Source organism: Triplophysa rosa, linkage group LG10, assembly GCF_024868665.1.
Source record: "Triplophysa rosa linkage group LG10, Trosa_1v2, whole genome shotgun sequence".
NCBI classification, from domain to species: domain Eukaryota; kingdom Metazoa; phylum Chordata; class Actinopteri; order Cypriniformes; family Nemacheilidae; genus Triplophysa; species Triplophysa rosa.
In genome coordinates this window covers 18815032-18842079 of record NC_079899.1, presented here as the reverse complement: position 1 = coordinate 18842079, position 27048 = coordinate 18815032, and the positions used below count along the sequence as shown (strand labels likewise).

Genomic DNA, 27048 nt, shown 5'->3' with positions numbered 1-27048 from the left:
ATTGACAACTATTTGCTACATGTACTGTTGCACCCTGCTTTGATAACATGAACGCTTTATGAAAAGAAGCCCACTTGAAACCGCAATTAATCTTTTTCAACTGACAAATTACTGTCACCCTGCTTGAATTATTTAAAGGGAAGTGGCTTCACGGGAAACCTGAGCGTAATTAAATTGCTATAAAATAACATTAGTGTGGACAGGCCATTAGGAAGTGCTGTAATTGACTGCTTCAGGGGTCATAGTTCAAAACTTGCAAGGTCGGGCTGTCGTGCCTACCTTTGGTTCAGTTTATGGCAATTTCTACTGTAAAGCCTACATACTGTAAATACATGATCTTACAGTAACTGTCTGAGTTGTCTGTTTGATGTTCATTGAAATCATATGAATCATTTAGATACTTCCTCACATATATCTTTTGCTTATTCGTATGCAACAAACAACACTGACAACTAACCACTTTGATTACACATTTTACATGATTATCATGAGCAATGCAGGTTGTTTATAAAACCATATAGACATACCTTCAAGTAGATTGTCCAGTACATGGTCATCACGTTTATAACTGGACACCTGCGCCCTCTAGTGTCCAAAATGAAAATTGACGATGAGATTATGGCAGATCATTGAATTCTCAGAAATTCAGCACTGACATAAATAAAAAAAAGGTTGTTTGAAAATACATCATAAATAAATGTCATTATGAAGATGTTTAAATAGATTTAATTTAACCCCCCAAATAAGAATATCAATAATGGTGAGCATGGAATTAACCATTATCATATTAGGCAAATATAAAAGCTTTGGTATAATGTCTTGTGACATAAAAGACAAAAACGTGTAGGATAGTAGGAAAATACGAATGTACAGTAAAGCCCTAAACAGACTGTTGGGTGCCAGACAGGTTGGTCTCTTGTCATCTGAACCGTTATTACAGACAATGAGTGAGCAAGTGTTACATTATATCCCTCTCATTACAACTCTGAAGAGTGTCACAAGAATACAAAGCTATCGCGCTAACTGGTCGTTTGTCACACACTCTTCAATGGTTTTCGTATTACCCTGACACAAATGGGGCAATGCGATCTTCAGCTAACTTCCCCTCTAGTTAAATATTAAACGCTATGAAACATAAATGAGCCAATCCAGCTATTTAAAGTAATGCAATTGGCTCAAGTACTCATCAAATTGTCCGTGACATTTGAATGTGGAAACTATCCACGTATTTGAGCTAATCTGGTAAAAAGTGATAAATTAGCAAACAAGATGTAATAGGTGAGACAAGACATTTAATACACAAAACATCAAAAAAATTATAAAATATTGCTAATACTTAGGCCTACTGATGTTTGTGCTGGGTTTTTTCCCTCCAAAAATGAAGGCGAGTGACTGCATTGTGGAACCAATGGTTACTTTAGATGACCCTTTTGGAAATGTAGGCCTATTTAAATGGATTAATAGTTCAAATATGATTAGAAATACAGTCTGAAATATTTCGATTTGAGAATGATCAACGAAAAAATACCTTATATAACGCTGATAATCCAGGGGAAACATGGCAAAAGAGCAACATCTGCTCAAACTAAAATATTACAATTTACTGCTATGTGCTACTGTAATAATAAAACAGGCTCATTATTATTTTCTTCTTTAGACTTTTCAGGTGTGCCTTTTTTATCGAATAAGTTTTGTGTCGGGGGTCTAAATTCCCCAGTTTTGCACTTCAGAAGACAATTCAGCTAAGCATGAACAGTTATACGATTGGTCTATGGCATATCTATCAGGTAATAATAATATTAATACATGTGAATATTAAATTAACATTAAATAACGTGACGACGCCAAAAACAAGTATTTTATCGTGAATTTTAAAAGTGGAGGCATTACTCCAAAGTGGGCGAATGTTTACTCATAACAGCACGGCGGAACTACTTATTCACTCAACTGAACCAAGTCGGGCGAATTTCATCGGCACGCTTGAACTTTCACCCCTGCGTTTTCTTTTGTTTTGATATCGGAGATCATTACTTCGCTCCACCAAACTTCGTTTGCCAATGACACTGACATTGTCCTAAATAATCCACTGAGCATGTTTCAGGCCCGTCAGTGTTATCTTAGATGTAACGTTTAAGATGTGTTTGACAGAAATGGCTAAAACAGGCGTGCTAACTCGCTTCCGTTTTCTGAGCATCACCATGGAGCTTGACTCCATCAGATTGTTCTTCTAACGTATGTCTAGAAACGATTGCCATTCAGTACACCCAACAACCGAGTGCGTTTTTTATTTTTTTTCTGACACATTTATAAAGGTAAGAGTTGTTTGTAGTTTTGTAGAAATACTGTGTAATAATTGGGAAAACTGAGCAACGTCAACATTCAATCGCTATCATAACAACGCCTGTTAAAGTTACCCTGCCAACTTGATAACAGCCAGACTAGTTAAATTGTGTTGTATTTAACTAGTTTATAACTGTGACAAGTTTTACTATAATTTATAGATGGCATTAAATGTGGAATTAGACCATTTGATAAATGCAACGTAGATGGAAGCAATTGGTATTCTGAAGTGTAAATCTCTGCTCATGGGCCCGTTTTATCAAACTGAGCTGTGGTGGATTGCTAGTAAACTTTTTTTAATGCCGTTAAAGACATCTTGTCAGAAGTATTTTATTTCTATATAACATGGCAGTGAAATGCGTAAATTATGGTTTGGTTTTATTTACAGCTTGTTTGTACATTTTAAGACAACAAAGGAATACTGTTTCAGATCTTTCAATGGGCGAAGAGAAGCCAGAGACACTGGATTTTGTGAAGGACTTTCAGGAGTACCTGAGTCAGCAGACCCAACATGTTAACATGATATCGGGCTCAGTCATTGGAGTAAAAGAAGGAGATGAGATCCAAGGAGGTAATGCATAGAGAGAACCTCCATAGGTGTTATTGAAATTAAGTGCTTGATTTGGATTTGTCTGAAAATGTGCAACCTCTGAAAAATATCTTAATGTGTTTAAACTTTTATGTTTTGATAGGGTTTTTAGTTTTTAATAATGTGCATTTGAAGTTGTATACATTTTGATTAGCTGATTTTAGTGTGCTGAAAGCAAAACGTGTTCATTTATGCTAGAGTAAAATAATTGATTCAGGTGTTAATGTGAGTCTTTATTTTCTGTTGGATGTGTACCTTAAAGATCTTGGCCAGAATGGTCTGGAGCACCCGGCAGTGGATATTTCCTTGGAGGATAGTTCAGGGATGTTGGTTGATGGCTTTGAGAGAACATATGATGGTAAACTAAAGTGCCGCTACTGTAATTATGCCACAAGGGGCACTGCACGGCTGATAGAGCACATTCGCATACACACGGGTAAGAACAATGTTTTTTCCAATATACATGAGTTTTTTTTCCTACAGGGTCTCTGCATTTTAGTCTCGAGATTCATCAGTTTCATTTCAGAAGACAGGTTTGCCATAGTTAAGCAAAACATGGAATGGAAATGTCTGTGAATTACAAAATTAATTTGTAATTTTCATGTCTGGATGGTTATGGAAGAGTAGGATTTTAAAAGTACTTCACTGCATTTCATCAACTAGATTTTGTGTAGAATAAAATCTCCAAACCAATGTGATGATGACATTAGGTCTGTTAATATTGTAAACCTGCTTCAGTCTCTATAAATGTATCGTATTGGTTTACATCAATCATGAATGAAAAGAAGGTCATGCAAATTCCTTTACTAAAATATAAGAATCTTAATAAAATATGAAAATTCTTTTTTAACTCCAGGTGAAAAACCCCATAGATGCCACCTGTGTCCTTTCGCCTCAGCGTACGAGCGCCACCTTGAGGCACACATGCGCTCTCACACGGGTGAGAAGCCCTACAAGTGTGAGCTCTGTTCTTTCCGATGCAGTGACCGCAGTAACCTTTCTCATCACCGTCGTCGTAGACACAAACTCCTACCCATGAAAGGTGCGCGGTCCTCTCTCTCTCATCGAAAGATGCTCAGTGTTCTGCAGAAGAGAGGAAGCTCTCTGGGTTATGGCCGCCGCCTGCTCATCAACCTCAGCCCACCATCCATGGTGTTGCAGAAGCCCGGTTCTGAGCAGCACCACTTGGGTGACTTCAGTCATGATTTACCTTCTCACGCCCATCTCCATCAAGAAGCCTATAATGGTCTAGGAAAAGATCCACAGGGTAGTGGATCATTGGGAGGTGGCTCCAGGGAGCACCAGGACATGGTATTGGACAACCCGCTGAACCAGCTTTCCACTTTGGCAGGTCAACTCGCCAGCATCCCACCGGAAGCTCATGGAGCCCCAGTATCTCCTGGAGCCGAATCTCTGCCGGATGAGAAACCAACATTCCTCGTCCAGCAGCCTGTAATGGCACCTGCTGCTGTCTCTGTCAGTGCAGCCCAAGCTTCCTCTCCCATCACCCCGGAACCCAGACCGGCTGCGCACAGCGGCTGTAGCCCAGGTGTGGGGCCCTGCAGTGAGAGAACCAGCACTCCTAGTGGCACCAACAGCCAGCCAGGGACACCCACCCGAGTACAAGATCCCCAGATGCTTCACCACTGCCCCCACTGTCATATATATTTTCCCGACAACATCCTCTACACCATCCACATGGGCTGCCATGGTTATGAGCACCCTTTTCAGTGTAACATATGTGGACACAGGTGCAGGAACAGTTATGACTTTGCTTGTCACTTTGCAAGAGGCCAGCACAAACAGTGACAGCTCTGAGTGTTGCTGGCCCTTTTGTCCCATTTTACATGAAAATGAAGTTGTAGTATCTGTAACATTCCAAAGACAAAATTAGGTGACCACGCTCTGTGTACATGTATTTTTTTTTTTCGAGTCAATGAAGCACACGTGGAGTGTACACTTTGGAGAAAAGGACAGAAGATATCAAAAGAAATGTCTAATTCAAGAGCCTGAGAATTGAAGCGCCTTCATTCAGATTAATTATGCCACAATATTTAAAAGTGCCAGAGGTTAGTTATCAGTGCCTACAGATGTTTTCCAAAAGTTGAGACTATCAAAAGTTTAGATTTAAAATCTGTTATGAAGTTATGAATTCAGTAGCAGCAAACATTTTCATTTGGAGTTTATTGCTCTTCTGTTTCAGTATAAACAAAAAAGTCATTGCCAGATTTGATCATTCTGATCCTATTTTATTTATTAAAAGGTATTAATAAGTAAATTATTAACAATATTGCTTGCTTACTGGTTGAGACCTGTATTATTTAAATTAACCAAACAAATACGTATAGTGTAGGTAAGGGTCCCATAAGATTGTTGTCCAAATATGTATCATTTTACTGTAGTGGCCTGAGATTTACATGTTCCCTAGCAACATCGCACGACTATACTGGCTTTGTAAAGCAGTTTTGAGGATTGTGTTTGAGGAGTGAGATCACACTGTTTAAAACTCCCTTCTCTCTCATTACAACCACCAGTGCCATGCTGTAGATGTTGTTTGTGATGTTTTTGGAAACGTCTGTGGTGCTACAATAAAAACATTTAATATGCCTGTCTGCATAGTGAAGTTATCAGATAAGTATTGTATAACACGTTTTGGTGAATTTGATGTTTAATGTCAATAAAACTGAATATATGTTGTGTACTATGTTATTTGAATTTTTGTTAAACCATAATAGGTTCCAGTGTCTTGTTTTTTTGCACGGCTTGCAGTGTGGGTATTCATTACTCACTGCTCCTGATGTGTGCACACTTGGATAGGTTAAATGCAGAGGACAAACAGTATAGATTACTATACTTGGCCTTCGCGTCCCTTGATTAAATAAGTTGTACTTAATTGTCCTTCGGTCAGTGTTGATTAAATTAATTCGTTACATTTATGTAGCGCTTTTCTGGGTACTCAAAGCGCTTTACATAGAAGAGGGGAATCTCCTCGAGCACCACCAATGTGCAGCAACCACCTGGATGGTGCGACGGCAGCCATATTGCGCCAGAACGCCCACTACACACCAGCTTATTGGTGGAGAGGAGATTTGAGTTAGTACATATGGGGATGAGATTAGGAGGCCATGATGTATCGCGGCGAATTTGGCCATGATGCTGGGGTTACACCCCTACACTTATTCGAAGGACATCCTGGGATTTTTAATGACCGCAGAGAGTCAGAACCTCGGTTTAACGTCTCATCTGATGGACGGTGCTTCTTATTGACAGTATTCTCCCCGTCACTATACTGGGGCATTAGGACCCACACAGACCACAGGGTGAGCGCCCCCTGCTGGCCGAGTCACTAAAACCTCTTCCAGCGAGACGGGTATCTGCAGGTCGGAGAAATGGGCGTGCCGAAAGGTAGGGGAGTGTCGAAAGGTATTTTCAATTGGTCGCGAAAACTGCCTGTTCCACATAAGCTTAAACGCTATTGGCCTACATCTAAAGCCACCTTTTCACTGTGTTGTTTTTGTATCGAAGATTTGAAATATTAAACCAAGAATCTGCAGTTGATTTAAGATACTAGTGCCTATTTTAAAATTGGCCTCGACGTGAATCTAATATTATGTGTGAGTTCCCCGTGATCACCGGGCTATTAGCGCCGCCGAGAACAGCTTGATGCCAGCAAATCCACCTAAAATTGGCTGCTGCCTCTCAAATCACTTAAGTGGTAATATGATTATTAGCCTAGCTTTGGTTAATGGGCAATCGTTGGTCTGATGAATCTATTTGTTTTGAGACTAATAATTTTGACTGAGGTCAGAGTTTCATACACAGCCTAGCTGTATGTATTTATTAGTTAAACGTAGTTTTGGAGCACTGCCTGTGTACTTTTGACTGAATTGTTTTTCCCTATTGTGCAAAGTACTTATACTTTACAATAAAATGTGTTTTGTATCATATTTTATTTGATTAAAAATGAAAATAATCACATCAGATTACATAAACCAGTGGTTCTTAAACTTTTTCGTTGTAAGTCCCCCTTTGTGTTAAGTGCATCGCTTTGCGGCCCCCCATATAAAGACGTATAATCTTAAACTTAGAATTTTTATTAAACCAAAAACATTCAGTTATACAATGCTGGAACCTCAATTCTTTTGGTTGGTGGTGTCATTTTTCTGATGTTTGATTGCATAAAATCTATGATAAATTTCTATATTTCATAAAATGCCACAAAATCTGTGGCCCCTTGGATCCATCTTGGGGCCCCCCAGGGGACCACGGCCCCCAGTTTGAGAACCACTGACCTAAACCATATACATGTATTTAAAATGAAAACGAAAAGAAGCAGGTGTTAATATCATATTGCGTTTTATTGTAAATGTAAAATGAAGGTACATGGGATGCACATATTGGATTTTAACTAATTAGAAATAACTGATATTTAAGGAACAGCTGATAAGTGTCACAATCAAAAGTGAATTACAACTATTATTTAAAGGTGGTACAATTGTCTCTAAAATAACACTTACAACTGCACTAGCATTTTGGAAGTTCAAAATAATTTGCTTTCCTTGGTGTCATGATAGAAAAGCAACATGTCATACTGTAAAAAGCATTTCTACCGTTTTAGTACAACTATGATTTAGTATATGTAAACAAAAACATGCAAAAAAAGACTGAAATACTCATAAAACATAAGGACAGCGGCTTTTAGATAAGAGCTAATTGGTTAGGCCTACCTTCTGTAATTTATTATTAAGCAATTTAACAAAAACACAGACTTGTCTAATACATTTTTGTTTTGTTTTTAAGGGCTTATGATCACAAATTCACAAGTTTGAAACCTTTTAAACACCTTATCGCGATCTTCCTGTTTAAAAGAAATAACACTGATTGGTCAACTCAGTAAGATATTGGCGAGTTTCCAGCAACAAAATAGGTCAGATATTTTGCGAAGATCTTTTCGAAGAATTTGTAATGACTTCAAAAGCTGTGCACTGTTCTTGTTACATCGTTTCATTATATTCAATATTTTGATCCATAAAATAAAAAAACTCAGTAGGCAAGAAACAGAGCCATTGAGAGAGAAGCTGCGTCCCAATTTGCATACTATAGTCCTAAATAGTATTCGAAAATAGAATTAGTATGTCCCAAATCATAGTATGCTGAAATGAGTATTCTCAAAGTACCCGGATGGTTTACTGTTTCCGGTGAAAATTCGAAGTGTGAATCCACAGCAAGGCCCTGTCCCAAAATGCACCCATATGTACCCTTGTGGACTCGTGCCTAGTGCCCTATACGTCTGCACTTCCTGACGTCACCAAGTGTGGACTCAGAGGAGGTCCTCAAGACCGGAGTGCGCCATTTGGCACAGGGCAAAAGAGTCGTGTTGACTCCAATGGAACAGTTTTTTTTTCACAGCAATGGAGGCTCTCAAATTCCCGGAAGTTACTAGTAACTAGCAGATTTAATCCAATATTTGGTGATAACATTGCATAATGTGTGATTTATAAGCTATCTTCGGTAGGCGGGTCATTTTGACCCAGGGAACACCGCAAGTGTTATAGGGTTTTGAACACAACATGGATTAATTGTCACCATTGATTAGAGTTTGTATGTCCAGTGTTAATATATGGCATTATAATATAACTGGTTTACTTTCACTGTTCACACCCTGCTTTTACTGTAAATACAAGCAGGTACAAACATTTAAAGAACATAACTTGTGTACTTTGAAATAAATTATTTCTATAGAGATTGTTCTTCATCAATGTTAAAGTAATGTCAAACACATAAAATCCAGTCTTCAATGTCAGTCTTCATTTCATCAAAATATTTTGCAAACAGTAAATAAACTTCTGATTGAAACGTGAAAAATGATGACAGGCATACTGATATTTTTAGTAATGCTTTAATGAATTAACTTATACAGATACAATACAGATCTTAGGACCTGATAAATGAAACTGATTAGAATGATAATTATAATATTGATAATGGTGATGATAAAATCACTGAGCTGTCTCGTTCCTCTCGGATGGTTGAAGCACTGGCTTTTCTCCTGCACAAACAGACAACAGAAACATATTAACAGTGGCATGAAGGAAAGCATGAAAACACCATACACACAACACAATTGATGAATGAATGTTATACAGTTAAGCTGGTTTTAAATTGCATCAAAACATGACACTTCTGTTGTGAGAAGGAGAAAAAGCAATAAGACATGTCACAGTCAATGAAAACCGTCAATACATTGTATAAATCACAGTAAACAACGAGACAAAAAAACTAAACTTAGAAATTACGTATCCACTGACCTCTGAGTTTGATTGGCCCCAGTATCACAGTGTTGGTGTGATGATTTATTTCAAGGGACCTCCTTCGACGTGACTGGCAACCTCTGCGACAGCGAGAGTTGTTATCGGTTTCTGGGCAGATGATCACCTTACACTGCAGGTACACAAACGCGTGAGTCCGAAGGAACTTGAAAGCCTTGAAACTGAACCGAGCATAGTCGAACTGACCACTGGTGTAGGAAACATATGTGCTGTCTCTAGAACATCTACAACATAAAAGAGGAGGAGAAAAATTCGAAAACATTGGATAACAGTTTCTTAAACAATTGGTGCAGTAAACAGATTAAAAATATACCACATTCTCAAAAGTTTGGCTTTACCCATTACGCAGCAGTTCATAGGAGCGTGTTTTGAAGTCATTGGGATCTGGAGATGTTACACAGGTGTCAAGGAAGAGATCTAGGGTGTTGTCATGTCTGTCTAACTTAACTTGAGCATACATGTCCTGATTGAGGTTCACCTCATATGGAGAGTCATAAATTTGTTGGTGGAAACTGCTGGAGGTGTAGAAGGCGATGCTGGCATTGAAGCGACCCGTTCCTGTGATGTTGGCATTGACATTCTCTCTGGTCTTGAACAAAATCTGTACAATCGTGTCCGGCTCCATTCTGCAGCCCACACGTAACAGAAACTGTGACTGACGGGTGATCTCGCCCGACTGAGACTGAGACGCCCGCACGTTGTTGGTGTAAGTTACGTAACCATTCATCATCTGAAGATAGAGAAACAGACTGTAAATAATGTTATACTGTATAGTACACAGAACATTAGGATAAATGTATCAGTTAATCTCTACACATATTAAGACATGGATTTTTTCTAACAGTATAGCCAGTTATCGTGCTGTTCTTCTGAAACCACGGATGTCCAAATTCGCTGTTTTTCCAACCTGATCTCACAGGAATTCCGAGGTGGCTTTTTCGTATGAATTCGGACATTGTGAATGGTACAAAAATGTGCGATTTCTAGAAAAAAAGCAATTCTGAAACACTGAAACTGTGTAGATCGTACCTCTTTGCTGGTCCCACATGTGTCGAGAGAGAAGCGGAAAACAACCTCACTACTGCTAATGTTGGGTCTGCACCGATGGTCATCCACATAAAGGTCATTTCCATTGAAGCCAAGCGAGTTCAGATATGATGTTTGAATGACAATAACCATGTTGTCTGAAGAACAGTCCACGCGACCTGCAGAGCAAAAAAATTATGCTATTATATGATCTAGCTTTCATATGTAATACTTCAAGACATTTTCTTCCCAGGCCATTACCTTGATCTGCCGTCAGAGAGCTTGTAAATAGGGCTTTAAAACCATGACTGACACCAGAATAATCACTCCTGAAGAGAACAGTCAAGAATCGAGATGAAGAGTGAAACGCCTGGTGAGTGGTGTCATTAAAGCAAACCCGTCCCAGCTCTCGATGACTAACAGAAGAGCCATCGTGCACAGAGATGTAGTCACAGTCACAGCAGCGCTCCAGTCTGAAAGAACCAGAAACATGCAGAATGGTTTTATTTTGTGCTAATTGACAAAAGACAAAATCCTCCATAATAGCGCTGCTTACACAATTTTATAAATGATACATTTATGTTAGTTAAAGCAAAGTTATGGGTTAAAGATGATATCACCAACATTGCAACATCTGCCAAAGCTGATTTCCCACTTACTGTACATCAGCAAATGACAGGAAGATCCTCTGTCCTGACTGAGCAGAGAGATACCACACACAATAGGCGTTGTCAAAGTAATAGCTTGGGTATTTGGGGCTTGAAAACATCCCAGAACCATACAGATGTCCTCCACACTCAGGGTGACTCTCTGGAGATCGGAAGAAAGCAATGACATTGAAGCAGTCGTATTTAATGTCACACTGTAAGAATCATTGACAGGTTTTTTCTACTCTTTCTCCCATTCCCCAGTTTAATATCATATCATAAATAAAAACACCACCTGTTGTTGGGTCTGTAGTTGTCATTGAGCAGTAACCTGTGTTAAGAGAGGAAATAAAACTAAATCAGTATGCATTGATATATTCTAATTAATATGTGAATGTATATTCATGTGTGCATCTGTTTAAGAAGAACTCACTGTCATAGTCATAGCAACAGTTTCCATAGTAGCGACAGTCGTCTCTGCATGAACAGCTTCCAAGATTATATCCACAGTTGTACCTGCAGGAGGGGGAAGCTATAGAGACAATAGATTATACTCATGATGTCATCCATATACTGTATGTGTGGTGTACTGTACAATTAGGCCATTTAAATATATTATATATATATTGAATAATTTTAGTTTGAAGTGCAAAACTGGCCTGCTTACTGGACCTACTGTACAAAAGGGTTTAACATTCAACCAATCGTATTTAATGTCATGCTGTAAGAATCATTGACAGGTTTTTTCTACTCTTTTTCCCATTCCCGCATAATATCATTAGGCATCATAAATAAAAACACCACCTGTTGCTGGTTCTGTGGTTGTCATTGAGCAGTGACCTGTGTTAAGAGAGGAAATAAAACTAAATCAGTATGCATTGATATAAATTAATATGTGAATGGATATTCATGTGTGCATCTGTTTAAGAAGAACTCACTGTCATAGTCATAGCAACAGTTTCCATAGTAGCGACAGTCGTCTCTGCATGAACAGCTTCCAAGATTATATCCACAGTTGTACCTGCAGGAGGGGGAAGCTATAGAGACAATAGATTATACTCATGATGTCATCCATATACTGTATGTGTGGTGTACTGTACAATTAGGCCATTTAAATATATTATATATATATTGAATAATTTTAGTTTGAAGTGCAAAACTGGCCTGCTTACTGGACCTACTGTACAAAAGGGTTTAACATTCAACCAATCGTATTTAATGTCATGCTGTAAGAATCATTGACAGGTTTTTTCTACTCTTTTTCCCATTCCCGCATAATATCATTAGGCATCATAAATAAAAACACCACCTGTTGCTGGTTCTGTGGTTGTCATTGAGCAGTGACCTGTGTTAAGAGAGGAAATAAAACTAAATCAGTATGCATTGATATAAATTAATATGTGAATGGATATTCATGTGTGCATCTGTTTAAGAAGAACTCACTGTCATAGTCATAGCAACAGTTTCCATAGTAGCGACAGTCGTCTCTGCATGAACAGCTTCCAAGATTATATCCACAGTTGTACCTGCAGGAGGGGGAAGCTATAGAGACAATAGATTATACTCATGATGTCATCCATATACTGTATGTGTGGTGTACTCAGTGTTGGGTAAGTTACTCTCAAAAAGTAATTAATTACTAGTTACTAATTACATATTCAATAGTGTAATTAGATTACTGTACAAATTACTCTCTCCAAAAAGTATTTAGTTACTTATTACTAATTACTTTCTATATCCTATATCTACCTTAATTAGTTATTCAAGGATAGGCATGAAAGGGCTCTTTTAATTCATTCAAATAAATAATATTAAACTACATAAAGTACTCTTATTAACTGACCAAAGTATTACAAAGGTAAGAATTATACATTAAAGCACAGATTTTAAAGTTAGACTCTGAATTTTGATGTCAATTCCACTATTACACACACATATATTGCACAAAGTATTTAGTTTAATTACATCAAAAGTAACTGTAATTAAATTACAGAAAAAACAAGAGTAATCCCTTACTTTACTTTTCAAGGGAAAAGTAATTAAATTACAGTAACTAATTACTTAGTAACTAGTTACACCCAACACTGGGTGTACTGTACAATTAGGCCATTTAAATATACTATATATTGAATAATTTTAGTTTGAAGTGTAAAACTGGCCTGCTTACTGGACCTACTGTACAAAAGGGTTTAACATTCAACAAATCGTATTTAATGTCACGCTGTAAGAATCATTGGCAGGTTTTTTCTACTCTTTTTCCCATTCCCGTTTAATATCATTAGGCATCATAAATAAAAACATCACCTGTTGTTGGGTCTGTGGTTGTCATTGAGCAGTAACCTGTGTTAAGAGAGGAAATAAAACTAAATCAGTATGCATTGATATATTCTAATTAATATGTGAATGTATATTCATGTGTGCATCTGTTTAAGAAGAACTCACTGTCATAGTCATAGCAACAGTTTCCATAGTAGCGACAGTCGTCACTGCATGAACAGCTTCCAAGATTATATCCACAGTTGTACCTGCAGGAGGAGGAAGCTACGGAGACAATAGATTTTACTCATGATGTCATCAATATGTGTGATGTAGACAATAGGCATTACTACATACAGTTTATATTAAGTTGTTTCAAGTGCAACATTGTAAGTCATACTGTAAGCAGTATTTAAAACAAACAAAATTCAGTTTTTAGGACTACTGCCATTTGATATTCATTAATGTCAGTGAACTGTAAGAAAGTGGTACCAATTGAAACGTCAGCTGTTGTTGCTGATGAACAGTAACCTGTGTTAAGAGAAGAACAAAATAATTGATTTAAAGTCAAGTACAGTATGTCAACAGTGACACAGTAGAATTGATATCAATGCTGTAAATACAATGTCCCATGTGCTTCATGCATGACAGATTTGATTTTGGGGTCTGTCTCAAGAGGAACTTACTGTAGAAGTCATGACAACAGTTTCCGTAGTACTGACAAGAGCTCGAGCATGAACAGCTGCCAAAGTCATTATGGCAACTATTCCAGCAGGAAGCTATAGAAGTGAAAATAGTTTTTATATGTCAGTATACAGTATCTCAATTACACTATTATCATACAGGAAGGCAAAAAATAACAATGCTGTTATTGCAAAAAATAAAACCTCAGATACCTGCAAAAGGATCTATTGTTGTTGATTCTGTACAAAATAAAATATATCATGTAAACTGATATTTTTACATTACATCAGAATAACCATGAAACGCCCATGTTCCACCTGTTGTAGAATATTTACCTGTCCCCCATGACCAAGCATCTGCTATAGAAAATGCTGTAAAACATAAACATTTAATGTAGCATTTCTCTCAATAACTGTAATATTTTGAGTACCATTGCTATATATCAAACATTGAAGTAAAACTGATTTTCAAGCTAGAAGCTGTTTTGCATGACACTAAAAGTTTCTGCAATGTTATAGACTGACTTTCTTACCTTTAGCAGTGAGAAGCACACAGAGAAGCACAGCCAGAGAACCCATCTTTCTCCTTAGGACAGATTTGGCTTCAACGTTGTAATCATCATTTTTATAGTCAAAATCAGCCTTAGAAGGATTTCCTTATAACATGCCAACATCCCGGAGTCTGTGATATAAAAAAGCAAAATGACTGCATAATCGTGGAAAAGACACAGCTGGATGATCGATCTTGTGATAATTCATGGATTTATTTGTTGACACAACGTTTATTATAATTTATTACACGGCTCGTTGGAATGCTTGATTCTGATTGGCCAGTCGCGACATTTGCAGGTTCCTTATTTGAGCCCAGTCTCAGGAATTGCGCATAAATAACACGCGCGTTGCATTATCGTGAAATACGTAAGACAAAGTTAGATTTTGCGTGCATAAATACGCCTATTTTTGTGTGCGTATGATACGCCAATTTAGCGCGCGTGCATATTAACCAGCAATTTGTCTTATTAACCTGTCCCCTAACCCAAACCCTAAACCTGTTAGCGTGAGTGCATATTATAACCTCTACCCTAACCCAAACCCTACACCTAACAGTATTATTTTAATTATTTCAGTGTTTCCTCTTCATGTACGTTTCAAAATGGCTGCTCTTCAGCGAGGCTGAAAAATTGGCGTATCATATGCACGCAAAATCGAACTTTGGCGTACGTATTTCACGATAGTGCAACAGCGTGTTATTTATACGCAATTCATGAGACCGGTTTGGTTATTCCCATATAACAACCTCTCAAAACTAATAACACACGGTAACCTGGATGCAGCAAATCGTTTTGACAGTTTTTTTTGACAAATTAAATATAAATATGTCTTTTAATAACACATGTGACATTATATTTACAAATAGGCTAATTAAGCCAAATTGCTGAACATCGTTTCTTACCTCAAAACCGAAAGTAAACGGCTATTTCTCGAGGAAGGTCTGCATGCGGTAAAAATGAGCTAATAAAATATTTAAAATTCACATTTCATGTCCAGTTTTTTTCTCATGTGGCAAGTAGCCGTGTAATAAGCGGGATAATGGTATAATAAGCCTTATTTCTGCGATAACAACCGGCTGCCTGTACATTATCCCTTACAAAATGATCAGGATACCTGCACAGATAATCCCAAAAACAATGGTTACATTAGTGGATCCATAATAAGTTCTTCCAATATATACTCCTAAGGATACACATTATTGACATCACATTACAAAAATGATGTGGCCAGTCTGGCATTGCAACCCTGACTATAACCAGTTCTGACAAATATGTAATTATATAAAACAAGAGGAGTAAAATATCCTGTGTCTTTAGCTCTATATACTTTGTTAATCACTTTTCTTTGCTTACAAATAACTGGTCCATGTTGTATTGTTGTGCATGTAATATATATAAAAGTGCCTTTGTTACAGTCATTAACAACATTTAATGTAAAACACATTTAGCCACATCATATCCACCCCTAAGAACAGAATATTTCAGAATAGGGACACAGAGAAGTACAGCACGTAGATTTTTTGTGATGTACTATGAAAAGTATAACTCAAAACAAAAATGACTTGTTTTGAATGAGAATGAAGAATGATCCTTTAGCCACTCCTTGAATATTAGAGAGTACAGTAGATTTTTTTATATTTTAACATTATAACTGAGACAAAAACCAGGATGACCTAAAGGAAAGTTTACAATTTGAACTAAAGAAAATGTGTATATAATAATGTCATTATCTATAGTGCAGTCTCTGACTATCCCATTATCACACACTGTGTCAACATATAAATCCATAAATTAAAACAGAAAATCCAGCTGTGTCTTTTCCACAATTATACAGTTATAAGGAAATCCTAGTACAGTTTTGACTACAGGTTGAAGATAATCAGAAGAAAGAGACTGAAGCTTTGTTTCTATTTGTGTGGTTTAAAAGGCCTTTAAGGCAAGAATATCATATAATGACAAGAAGAAAATTGTCAAATTCAGTATATACTCTTTTCTCAAAATTAATATTGATTTAGTTAATAAATCTGTAATCATAAATTAAAGGCATTAAATACATTACATACAGTCTAATAATTTTGGTTAAACATCGTTTGTTATGGATGTTATTGGGCCCTAGAAAGGGTTGTCCTTTAGAAGAAAATCCTTTTATTTGTAATATTATGTTTCACCGGGTTTTCATTTATGAATAAATAGCTGAAGTAATTTCAGAAACATCATGTACAGTACAGAGTTTAAAATCAAATGTCCAGAAGTTTATAGGTCATTTTGTGCATCCTTAAAAATGCTTTATAATCTGAGAAAATGTAGAATGTTGTTAGATTTCCCAGTCTTAAAAATGGTTTGATGAAATGAAACACACCAATGACACACTAATGACAAGCATAGCTGTTCAGAAATGCTTTATTGATTTGTAATTTGACTGAGATTCATTTGAGGGGTTAATAAGGACAGAATTATGTTATAATCAGGGATTTCAGGAAGGATCTCTGAAGATGATCACTTTATTCCTTTCTCAGACCGCTTCACACCAGGCCCTCTTCCTGAACAGATAAATGAATGAAAAGTAATTTAGAAAGGAGCTTAATAATAATAAACCAAACATGATTAGCCTACATTTATTAGAACTGAGACCAGTTAAATACTCATCAGCAGCAATGGAGAAAATGTATCTAGATCTCCCACATGTGTTGAATTTTTGTTTTTGTTTTTGAAGGACAACACCTTAAATATCACATCTGATACACATTTTTTTTCTTCGAAAAATACGTTATCTCCTTCGGCAAAGAACGTGACGACATCTTAGCCCCTTGGCAGCTGTGCTTCGAAAGGGAGGAGTGAGCCGTTGGTTGCAACCTCACCTCTAGATGCCGCTAAATTTCATACACTGGACCTTTAAGTCTTGTTTCTTTAAAAGTATGCAAATTGTATAGAAAATAGAAAACAAAGTCTGAGAGTCTTCAGGAGTGTTTACCACTAAAACAGTATTCCTTGCACCTATTTGAGTGGACATCCTTTATAAACACAAAGTTACATTTTTAGAAATGAATTCTTCAAAATTTATGACCTCTGAGTTTGATTGGCCCCAGTATCACAGTGTTGGTGTGATAGTTGGATTCCAGCGACCTCTTGCGGCGTAAGCGGCATCCCTGGCGACAGCGAGAGTTGTAATCGCTATCTGGGCAGATGATCACCTTACACTGCAGGTACACAAAGGCGTGAGTCCGAAGGAACTTGAAAGCCTGAAAGCGGAACCGAGCGTAGTACTGCTGACCATTGATGTAGGAAACATATGTGCTGTCTCTAGCACATCTGCAACAAAAGAGCAAACATTACAACTAACCCAGAAATATTTCATTAATAAAACATATTTAGATCATATTGCTTATCGTGTTTGATATGGTGGAGGAGGAACTAACATTTTAAAAATAAAGTGTCTATATCAAGCACTGTGACAAAAACAAGCACAAAGGTTTGGTTTTACCCATTACGCAGCAGGTCATAGGAAAGAGTTTTGAAGTCATTTGGATCTGGAGATGCTACACAGGTGTCCAAAAAGAGATCCAGGCTGCTATCAGGTCTGTTTAACTCAACCTGAGCATACATGTCCTGATTGAGGTTCACCTCATATGGAGAGTCATAAATTTGTTGGTGGAAACTGCTGGAGGTGTAGAAGGCGATGCTGGCATTGAAGCGACCCGTTCCTGTGATGTTGGCATTGACATTCTCTCTGGTCTTGTACAAAATCTGCACAATCGTGTCCGGCTCCATTCTGCAGCCCACACGTAACAGAAACTGTGACTGACGGGTGATCTCGCCCGACTGAGACTGAGACGCCCGCACGTTGTTGGTGTAAGTCACGTAACCATTCATCATCTAGAGAGAGACAGTGAGTGACATTGTTAAGCACATCATTTCAAATATATCTATGTTTATTGTATCAATGAATATATTACAATCATTCTGTTTCGATAACATGTTTATACCTCTCTGCCAGTCCCACATGTGTCAAGAGAGAAGCGGAAAACAACCTCACTACTGCTAATGTTGGGTCTGCACCGATGGTCATCCACATAAAGGTCATTTCCATTGAAGCCAAGCGAGTTCAGATATGATGTTTGAATGACAATAACCATGTTGTCTGAAGAACAGTCCACACGGCCTGCACAGCAGAAGCTTTTATTTTTATTTATATTTTATTTTTGTCAATTTCAGTTTGTGTTTTTATGCATACATTAGATTTGATCTAGCTTTCATATATACCACAGTACTACCAGGCCATTACCTTGATCTGCCGTCAGAGAGCTTGTAAATAGGGCTTTAAAACCATGACTGACACCAGAATAATCACTCCTGAAGAGAACAGTCAAGAATCGAGAAGAAGAGTGAAACACCTGGTTAGTGGTATTGCTGTAGCAGACCCGTCCCAGCTGTTGATAACCAGTGGAGGGGCCGTCGTACACAGAGATGTAGTCACAGCTACAGCAGCGCTCCAAACTGAAAGAACCAGAAACCAGCAGAATGGTATCTGAACCAGAAAAAAGCAACGTTTTGGGCTCTTTGATGTATATTTGTTATTTACATTATTTATTGAACTAATATGGCAACAACTGGTCTCTTAAAATGTTATGTCACACCTTAACTTTCTGTGTGTGTGAGTTTTTTAAGGAAAGTGTGCTGTTCAAACAAGTTTGTATGTGTCTCCTGCAGGTTGACAGTGGTACTACACATAAAAACTGACAGCTAAACCATAGCTGTGCATTAAAAATGTAATTTTTTTTCACATTTCACTTACTGTACATCAGAAAATGACAGGAAGATCCTCTGTCCTGACTGAGCAGAGAGATACCACACACAGTAGGCGTTGTCATAGTAATAGCTTGGGTAGTTGGGACTGGAAAACATCCCAGAACCATACAGGTGTCCTCCACACTCAGGGTGATTCTCTAGAGGTCAGAAAAAAGCAAGCACAAACAGTATGTGAATTTACACACAAGTATTACAAATAAACACTTTGTTACACTAGTACCTGTTGTCACGAATGGCCCTGATGTTGTGGGCCCTGGGCAATACCCTGAGGAGGAAAAAATAAAACGGCATGAGTTTTACATTTGAATATCTATGTTTCATTGAAGGCTAATATAGCATTCCAATCTATACATGTCATGCTCACATTGACCTTTAGTGTTGACAAAGATTCATAACTTTACCCAGGTATATACAGTAATTTACAATCAACATGATATTGTGCGGGTACCAATGTCATTCTGACAGCTGTTGCACATCAAGACACTTTAGCACAGAGGATGTTTTAGCTATCATTTGTGTGATTTTAAGGAACTTACATTCAAAGTCAGGGCAACAGTTGCCATGGTACTGACAGGAGCTGTCGCACGAGCAGTAGCCAAAGTCAATGCCACAGTTATACCAGCAGGAATAATGCACATCTATAGAAGAGAGATATACGTTTGACTCACCATTACTGCCAGTATCATCATAACGAGATACAAGAATTTAGACTGAAGTATAACAAATACCGGAAGTTTCTGTTACCATGGCTGGCGTTGATGTTGTAGACACTGGGCAATACCCTGAGTAAGAGAAAGAAAAAATCAAAACATTGAACATATAGGTCATTTTATTTGGTCAAATTATTGTATCTGTGCAAATGTAATTAATTCATGCAAATCATAAGACTGAGTAGGTTTCAGCTACTCCTCATCATCCTTGGTTTTGTGCGATTTTAAGGAACTTACATTCAAAGTCAGGGCAACAGTTGCCATGGTACTGACAGGAGCTGTCGCACGAGCAGACGCCAAAGTCAATGCCACAGCTATCCCAGCAGTAAAATACATCTAGAGATGAGAGAAATGTGGTTTTACTTATGATACTAAAGAGTAGAGATGCCTCCCCGAACAGTGACTATTGAGTGAAAAAAAGGAAGCCACAGAAACTGTCGATGTAAGATTATACGTTAGCATATCAATTTAATATATAAAAATGCAGATCTGCACTAATAATGGTCATCGATACATTCAGCTTATGTCATTTAGTGTTGCTTTAATCAAATAAATGTTCAAACCCCCTATTGTTGTATCTGGCCCGTCAGTTGTCAATGGGCAGTAGACTGTGTAAAAGAAAAAGATTACATTGTAAATTCACATCATGTGAGGACTGATTTAGACAAAACTGTTAAATCACAGGAAAGATTTATTTGCTGGATGAAGAACTCACTGTCAAAGTCAGGGCAACAGTCACCAAAGGTTTGACAAGAACTGTCACATGAACAAGTGTGAAAATATAAACCACAGCTATCCCTGCAGGAGCCATCTAGAGAAAAGAAAACAGATTTTACCCATAATACCCATAATAAAAGAATGTAATGTATGACTACTGCTTTCCCTCATGACTGTAGTTTCTTACTAATAGTCAACGGCACCTGTGATGTTATTGGACCTTCAGTTGTTGTTGTTGTCGTCATAAAATCTGCAGTTGTTATAGAGCAAAAGGCTGTGTGGAAGGACATTTTAAAACTGAATAAGTACATTTAAAGCTATGATAATGACCCATGTGCTCAGTATGTGACATATTTTTGTTTGAGTTGATCTTAAAGTCTGTATTAAGGGCAACCTACTGTAGAAGTCATGACAACAGTTTCCATAGTACTGACAAGAGCTTTCGCATGAACAGCTGCCGATGCTGTAGCCACAATTATACCTGCAGGAATCTACTGTGTCGAAAAAAGAAAACAATGTCAGCTGTGTGGTGTAATAGATGGATAAACAGACAGATAGAGAGACAGACAGCCAGACCTGTTGCAGGTGTTATTGTTGTATCTGGCCAGTCGGTGACTATTGAACAGTAGTCTGTATAAAAACAAAAGAACAATGAACAATTCAAACCAATACAACATTTATTCTGCTAAACTCATTAATGAAAATTCAATGACCAATGAGTTCAACACAAGAAAGATTTGTGGATTGGCATTTGATTCAAGTGTCTGTCTGGTGAAGAGAAACTCACTGTTGTAGTCATGGCAACAGTTTCTATTGTACTGGCAGGTGTCATCACATGAACAAGTGCTAAGGTGATAACCACAGTTATGCCTGCATGAATTAGAATCTAGAGAAGACATGGATTTAAAGCTACAGTTTGTAATAATCGCCGCTAGAGGGCGCACGATCAAAACAACAACAATGCCGTAGCTTGATGACAATGCCGTAGCTGTGAAGGAGCGTGGAATGATGGGATCTGTTGTCTTCCACTCCACCGCTGATGGCCATCAATCAGACGGGAACGAGAAATCATGTTAGCGGATGAGGTAAAGTTTTATAAATGTTGTGAATAATTGTGGTGCATAAATAAGTGACTGCTCGAAACAAGTTAGTGGCTTGCTAGACGCTAGACACTACTTTCGCATTTGTCCACGACACTGTTGTCATGCGGTTTCTACGTGAGTAAAGGCGGTAACAAAGGGTAACGCGGATATGACGCCATTGACAGGCGACTGCACAGCCCCGTGTCACTGTTTAGAATGGCGATTTTCTCACGATTTGCAAGTAGTTGGAAATATTTAAGATATTGTAAGTACTCAGCTGAACAAAATATATAACACACTAGCCTAGTGGTTTTTGGATATTTTACTGCAACATTGTTACACACTGCACCTTTAAAGGGATAGTAAATTCTATCATGAACTACTCACTGTTGTCCCAAACCTGTATACTGTAAATGTCTTTGTTTGGTTAAACACAGAGAAAGATATTTGGAGGTATGCTTGTCACCAAACAGTTCCTGGACCCCATAGGAAAAATTTAAATGGTAGTTAAAAGTGCCCCAGTACTGTTTGTTGCCCTACATTCTTCAAAATATCTTCTTTTTTGTACAACCGAACAAATGACAGAATTTTTATTTTTGGGTGAACTAAGCCTTGTTGCAAGACAAAAAATGTAATTTTGCACTGAAAACAGATTTGTATCTATATTTTAAATCAAGTCATACTTTTAACCACATACCTACAAAGACCCAGTTTGCACGAAATCCTTTTTTCGTAACACTGTTATCACTGTAGAAAACCAGAGTCATAACATTCTGGGTGGAGTTAAAATATTGTATCCTGTTCCCTCGCAGTTCTCCCAGTAAAGGATAAAGTGATGTAGGACCATCGAATACTCTGATGTAATCACAGCATGATTCCAAACTATTCACAAGAGATAAAGATGGTTCTTTTGACCATAATTTGACAAAATTCACAATTGTTTAACTTCACTCTGGCAATGATGAAATAAGTATGAAATCACAGTACTCAACATACTCAACATCGTTGAAGGTCAACTGCACATTTGTGTTTCCTGTGCTGTGAATGGTCCATGTGCATCGTGCATTATTAGGATAATTATTAGGATACTGAGGGCTGAAAATTTCACCCATCCAGTCTGTCATATAGCCACCACATGGTCCTTTGTGTAGAAAACAGAGCAGAAAAAGATTATACAGAGATTCAATCCTGAAACAAATCATTAGACATCCAGTGCTGAACTGAAATAAACCAATTAATTAAATCAAGAGGTTTTTCTAATAAGGTCCATAAACACTATTTTCATATTGCTGCTATTTAGGAACACATGAACAGCATAACCATCAAATACCTGCTGAGGGACGCAGTGTTGTGTAATAAGAGTCTGTACAAAATAAATTACCTGCCCATGTCCAATCAGTTTTCCAGGGATCTGATGTGGTAGCAGTTTCTGCTATACAGAAATATGATATTATAATATTATTATGTAATATATATATTGTATTGTATTGTATTGCAGTATATTATTTACCTGCTGTCCATGACCAAATGGGTGTTGCTGTAAAACGACATGTATGACATTTGATGTACAGTAGGATTTTTTTACAGTATAAATAATTAAAGAAGTAGAGCAAGACATTCAATGTTACTGCTTCCTTTGAAGGCAATGGAGGATATTTTACCTTGAAAGCATTTTGCTGTTAGAAGCACACAGAGAAGAAGCGCCAGGCCTTCCATCGCTCTTCTCAGATTGAGTTGGTTTTCAAAGTCTAAAGCATCACTTATATACTCAACACGAGATCCTCATGATACATTAACATCCTGTGATGGATAAAAAATACAACCACACAATTGTGGAAAAGAAGCAGCTGGATATATGCAATTCTGTTTGTGTTTATTTATACAACTGTTGACACTGAAGTTTGTGATAATGATTGGAGATTGCAGTAAAGATAATATAATTTCTGGCACACATACTCCATTTTGTCCAAAAGTTATTGAAGCAATGATACGCCTTTTTCTGCTAGTCTTTGTCTTAACCAATTATCGGTTTATTTTTAAATACAAAAGAAATATACCATAGATTATAGTACTTTGGATAATAGGACAATGGTTCAAATAAATAATCATCAAATAATTTGTGAGAAACAAAACAGACGACCAATGTAAATGCTAGCTCTGAAAAGCTGGAGAATGCTCTGAAATGCAGAAGAAACACTGAAGTATTCAGCAAGATTATCTGACAATGATTTTTCTACAAATAAACAAGAGAACTTGAATCCAAATACAGTATGTTATGAAAAATCCTTGTTGTGGAGAGTGGATGTGTTATAAAATTGTTTGTACCAGGTGATAACAATTACACAGGCAGTGGCTCTCAGACTCAGAATGGTTCCTTAAAAGAATAAAAAATAAGTCTGATTTATATATCACTTTAAATGTATCCCTTCATTGCAATGCATTAGAATATACCAATTCTTTACATTGCAATCATATAAATGTCCCTATTAAAATTATAGAGGCATGTATTTCTTGTTTACGTTTTGTGTATAGTGCCTTTCAAATTTGTTTTCAGACTTTTGACATTATGGCTCTTATTAAAAGACAACAGTCTCTAGATGTGAGAAGGACAACTCATCAAAATTATACAATCTTTATAAAAGATTGTAAGATTATAAAAACATGGAAAAGACACAGCTGACGATGTTGTAAAATAGATTACTCTTTTAATAGACTGATAACAGGTGCACATTTACGTATACGGTGTGGCAAAATGAACATACCTACTCCAAGAACCCCATACAGTGTAAATCTGGGCAGATTACATTTTGTATCATTGTGAAATGAATGCACATACCAAACATATATGAATTTTCCCGATTCAAATGCAAACAGTAATTGTTACAGTGAAGACATTTTAGAAAAACAGTTACAGGCCCTTAAGGCCTTTGTATGATCTGTTGATATACAGTACTTACCATAACCAAGTAAAACCAGCAAGTCCAAACATATACTACAGTTCTCATTCTGTTGCTCATTTCGATAATATCTTATTTACCTCCATTAACGTTTATGCACCTGGCAGAAACAACTTACATCGTAATTGGGTACATATACAATTTTATATCAGTACAACGTTCAAAAAACTACATAAAACCCATCTCTTTTGTGAATACTTGACAGACAAATGAGAGGAAAAAAACTAACCCTCTCTCTTTCTCTCAACAGGTATTGGTCTGGCTTTTGTTGAAACTAGTAACTTTGTATTGGCACCTATTGCATTATTGCTCCTGTATGAAATATCGCTTATTGCTCCTTAAACTCTTTGTAAGTCGCTTTGGATAAAAGCGTCTGCTAAATGACTAAATGTAAATGTGTTCTCCGGGGCTCAAGAATCATGATGGTGTTCTACCAGATGAAACTCCAGGGGGAGTTCAGGTATGTGTGATTATAATAAAGCTGGGTTGTTAAACATATAGCCTATCATTACGCATTGTAGCACAATATATTATAAAGGCACATCATTCTACAATTGACCAAAATGTATACAGTTCTCAAAGCAACATGGTGGTTCGATTCCATCCACAACTGCATTGCATTATTTAATGCAACCACTAGATGGGGTAGTTTGTTTTGGGCCATGTCGATTAAGTTTGACGATTCAGCAACTTACTTTTTCTTGCTTTCGAGTGGGTACGTCTGGATTTTTTATATTTATCGAGTGGGAAACCGATGATCCATTTGGGATATTGGTAAATTAGAGTCGTAAACTAAAAAGTAAGCGATCCTGACATATGTCAGATCGATGGAGCATTTCTGTTTTGTTACTACAGTGGAGGATAATGTATAATTTCCTATAAAATATTGTTATTAACTGGCGATTGTAAGGCTATTTTATACCGATTAAAGTTTGGTGTGGGTGATATTCCTGCGTCCTATTTAATAGATAAAATTAATATTGCTAACTAAACGTGTTTATTTAAAACTATATAACATTAGTTAAAAATGTATGACGATAAAATACAAGAGAAGAATTGAGAAAGCGAGAGGGCAAACTGACGGACACATCAAACCTGCAGCAGTGACGTGTGCAGCCACTTCCGGTCCTGCAGGAAAAACGCTCGTGAAGTTTGTGAACGGGGATACGAGCACGAGATGGGCTGAACAGAACCGCTTGAGCGAAAATAAACCAAGTGAGTATTCCTAGAAATATGTCTTTGCTATGCTAATGCATCCATTTCTGGCGTGGTGCGTTTATGAACACAGAGCTGAATTAAAGGTTAAACGCGGATCCCGGAGTAGATTAAAGGCAGGATTATATGGAGACAGGGCGAGGTTGGTCTTTTCCGCGGTCTTGCTTGACAGACGCTGAGATTAGTCCTCCACGACAATAACAATGTTTAGAATTGACCATTTAAGTGTATACCAGCATGAGTTTATTCGACAAGGGGTATCGTTTGGATTTAGATTGTAACGTGATTATGTAGTTAACTTCACATTTTTAATATCTGACTATGAACTTTCCCTTACGAAAATTAGCCATGGTTGGACTACAGTAAATTAAACATATTTTAACTACGGAATTTACAGTATAACCANACTAACCCTCTCTCTTTCTCTCAACAGGTAGTGGTCTGGCTTTTGTTGAAACTAGTAACTTTGTATTGGCACCTATTGCATTATTGCTCCTGTATGAAATATCGCTTATTGCTCCTTAAACTCTTTGTAAGTCGCTTTGGATAAAAGCGTCTGCTAAATGACTAAATGTAAATGTGTTCTCCGGGGCTCAAGAATCATGATGGTGTTCTACCAGATGAAACTCCAGGGGGAGTTCAGGTATGTGTGATTATAATAAAGCTGGGTTGTTAAACATATAGCCTATCATTACGCATTGTAGCACAATATATTATAAAGGCACATCATTCTACAATTGACCAAAATGTATACAGTTCTCAAAGCAACATGGTGGTTCGATTCCATCCACAACTGCATTGCATTATTTAATGCAACCACTAGATGGGGTAGTTTGTTTTGGGCCATGTCGATTAAGTTTGACGATTCAGCAACTTACTTTTTCTTGCTTTCGAGTGGGTACGTCTGGATTTTTTATATTTATCGAGTGGGAAACCGATGATCCATTTGGGATATTGGTAAATTAGAGTCGTAAACTAAAAAGTAAGCGATCCTGACATATGTCAGATCGATGGAGCATTTCTGTTTTGTTACTACAGTGGAGGATAATGTATAATTTCCTATAAAATATTGTTATTAACTGGCGATTGTAAGGCTATTTTATACCGATTAAAGTTTGGTGTGGGTGATATTCCTGCGTC

The 27048-nt window shown here is 37.3% G+C and overlaps 3 protein-coding genes across 4 annotated transcripts; 1 reads left to right on the top strand and 2 right to left on the bottom strand.

The window, feature by feature from the left end:
• The first annotated feature begins 1976 nt into the window (after nucleotides 1–1976).
• ikzf5 (IKAROS family zinc finger 5) lies at nucleotides 1977–5623 on the top strand. Of its 2 annotated transcripts, none has more exons than XM_057343945.1 (4): nucleotides 1977–2312; nucleotides 2771–2911; nucleotides 3192–3365; nucleotides 3786–5623. In XM_057343945.1, exons 2-4 carry the CDS (start codon nucleotides 2779–2781, stop codon nucleotides 4736–4738), a joined length of 1260 nt encoding a protein of 419 aa, XP_057199928.1. In that variant the 5' UTR covers nucleotides 1977–2312; nucleotides 2771–2778; the 3' UTR covers nucleotides 4739–5623. The 2 variants fall into 2 exon arrangements, with proteins under 2 accessions (XP_057199928.1, XP_057199927.1); XM_057343944.1 differs by having other exon boundaries at nucleotides 2729–2911.
• A 3209-nt stretch (nucleotides 5624–8832) lies between these two features.
• On the bottom strand, nucleotides 8833–12625 carry LOC130560695 (deleted in malignant brain tumors 1 protein-like). Its single transcript, XM_057344670.1, has 12 exons — nucleotides 12375–12625; nucleotides 12241–12276; nucleotides 11870–11968; nucleotides 11736–11771; nucleotides 11365–11463; nucleotides 11227–11262; nucleotides 10944–11094; nucleotides 10546–10757; nucleotides 10288–10463; nucleotides 9597–9988; nucleotides 9238–9482; nucleotides 8833–8978 (listed from the first exon to the last, which is right to left on the bottom strand). Exons 2-12 carry the CDS (start codon nucleotides 12263–12265, stop codon nucleotides 8929–8931), a joined length of 1521 nt encoding a protein of 506 aa, XP_057200653.1. The 5' UTR covers nucleotides 12266–12276; nucleotides 12375–12625; the 3' UTR covers nucleotides 8833–8928.
• A 4061-nt stretch (nucleotides 12626–16686) lies between these two features.
• On the bottom strand, nucleotides 16687–20777 carry LOC130559814 (deleted in malignant brain tumors 1 protein-like). The gene is made up of 11 exons (XM_057343094.1): nucleotides 20774–20777; nucleotides 20175–20273; nucleotides 19956–20009; nucleotides 19764–19865; nucleotides 19448–19492; nucleotides 19214–19364; nucleotides 18704–18915; nucleotides 18405–18580; nucleotides 17903–18294; nucleotides 17486–17730; nucleotides 16687–16961 (listed from the first exon to the last, which is right to left on the bottom strand). Exons 1-11 carry the CDS (start codon nucleotides 20775–20777, stop codon nucleotides 16918–16920), a joined length of 1524 nt encoding a protein of 507 aa, XP_057199077.1. The 3' UTR covers nucleotides 16687–16917.
• Nucleotides 20778–27048: the final 6271 nt, after the last annotated feature.

Coding starts and splice junctions, on each gene's coding strand:
- ikzf5 (XM_057343945.1), top strand. CDS start 2,779: ATGGGCGAAGAGAAGCCAGAGACACTGGATTTTGTGAAGGACTTTCAG. Junction 2,912..3,191: donor AGGAGATGAGATCCAAGGAG/GTAATGCATAGA, acceptor TGTACCTTAAAG/ATCTTGGCCAGAATGGTCTG. Junction 3,366..3,785: donor GCACATTCGCATACACACGG/GTAAGAACAATG, acceptor TTTTAACTCCAG/GTGAAAAACCCCATAGATGC.
- LOC130560695 (XM_057344670.1), bottom strand. CDS start 12,265: ATGACAACCACAGAACCAGCAACAG. Junction 11,095..11,226: donor AACTACAGACCCAACAACAG/GTGGTGTTTTTA, acceptor TCCGATCTCCAG/AGAGTCACCCTGAGTGTGGA. Junction 9,483..9,596: donor TATGAACTGCTGCGTAATGG/GTAAAGCCAAAC, acceptor TTTATGTTGTAG/ATGTTCTAGAGACAGCACAT.
- LOC130559814 (XM_057343094.1), bottom strand. Junction 19,493..19,763: donor CTGTTGCCCTGACTTTGAAT/GTAAGTTCCTTA, acceptor TTTCCTCCTCAG/GGTATTGCCCAGGGCCCACA. Junction 17,731..17,902: donor TATGACCTGCTGCGTAATGG/GTAAAACCAAAC, acceptor CTTTTGTTGCAG/ATGTGCTAGAGACAGCACAT.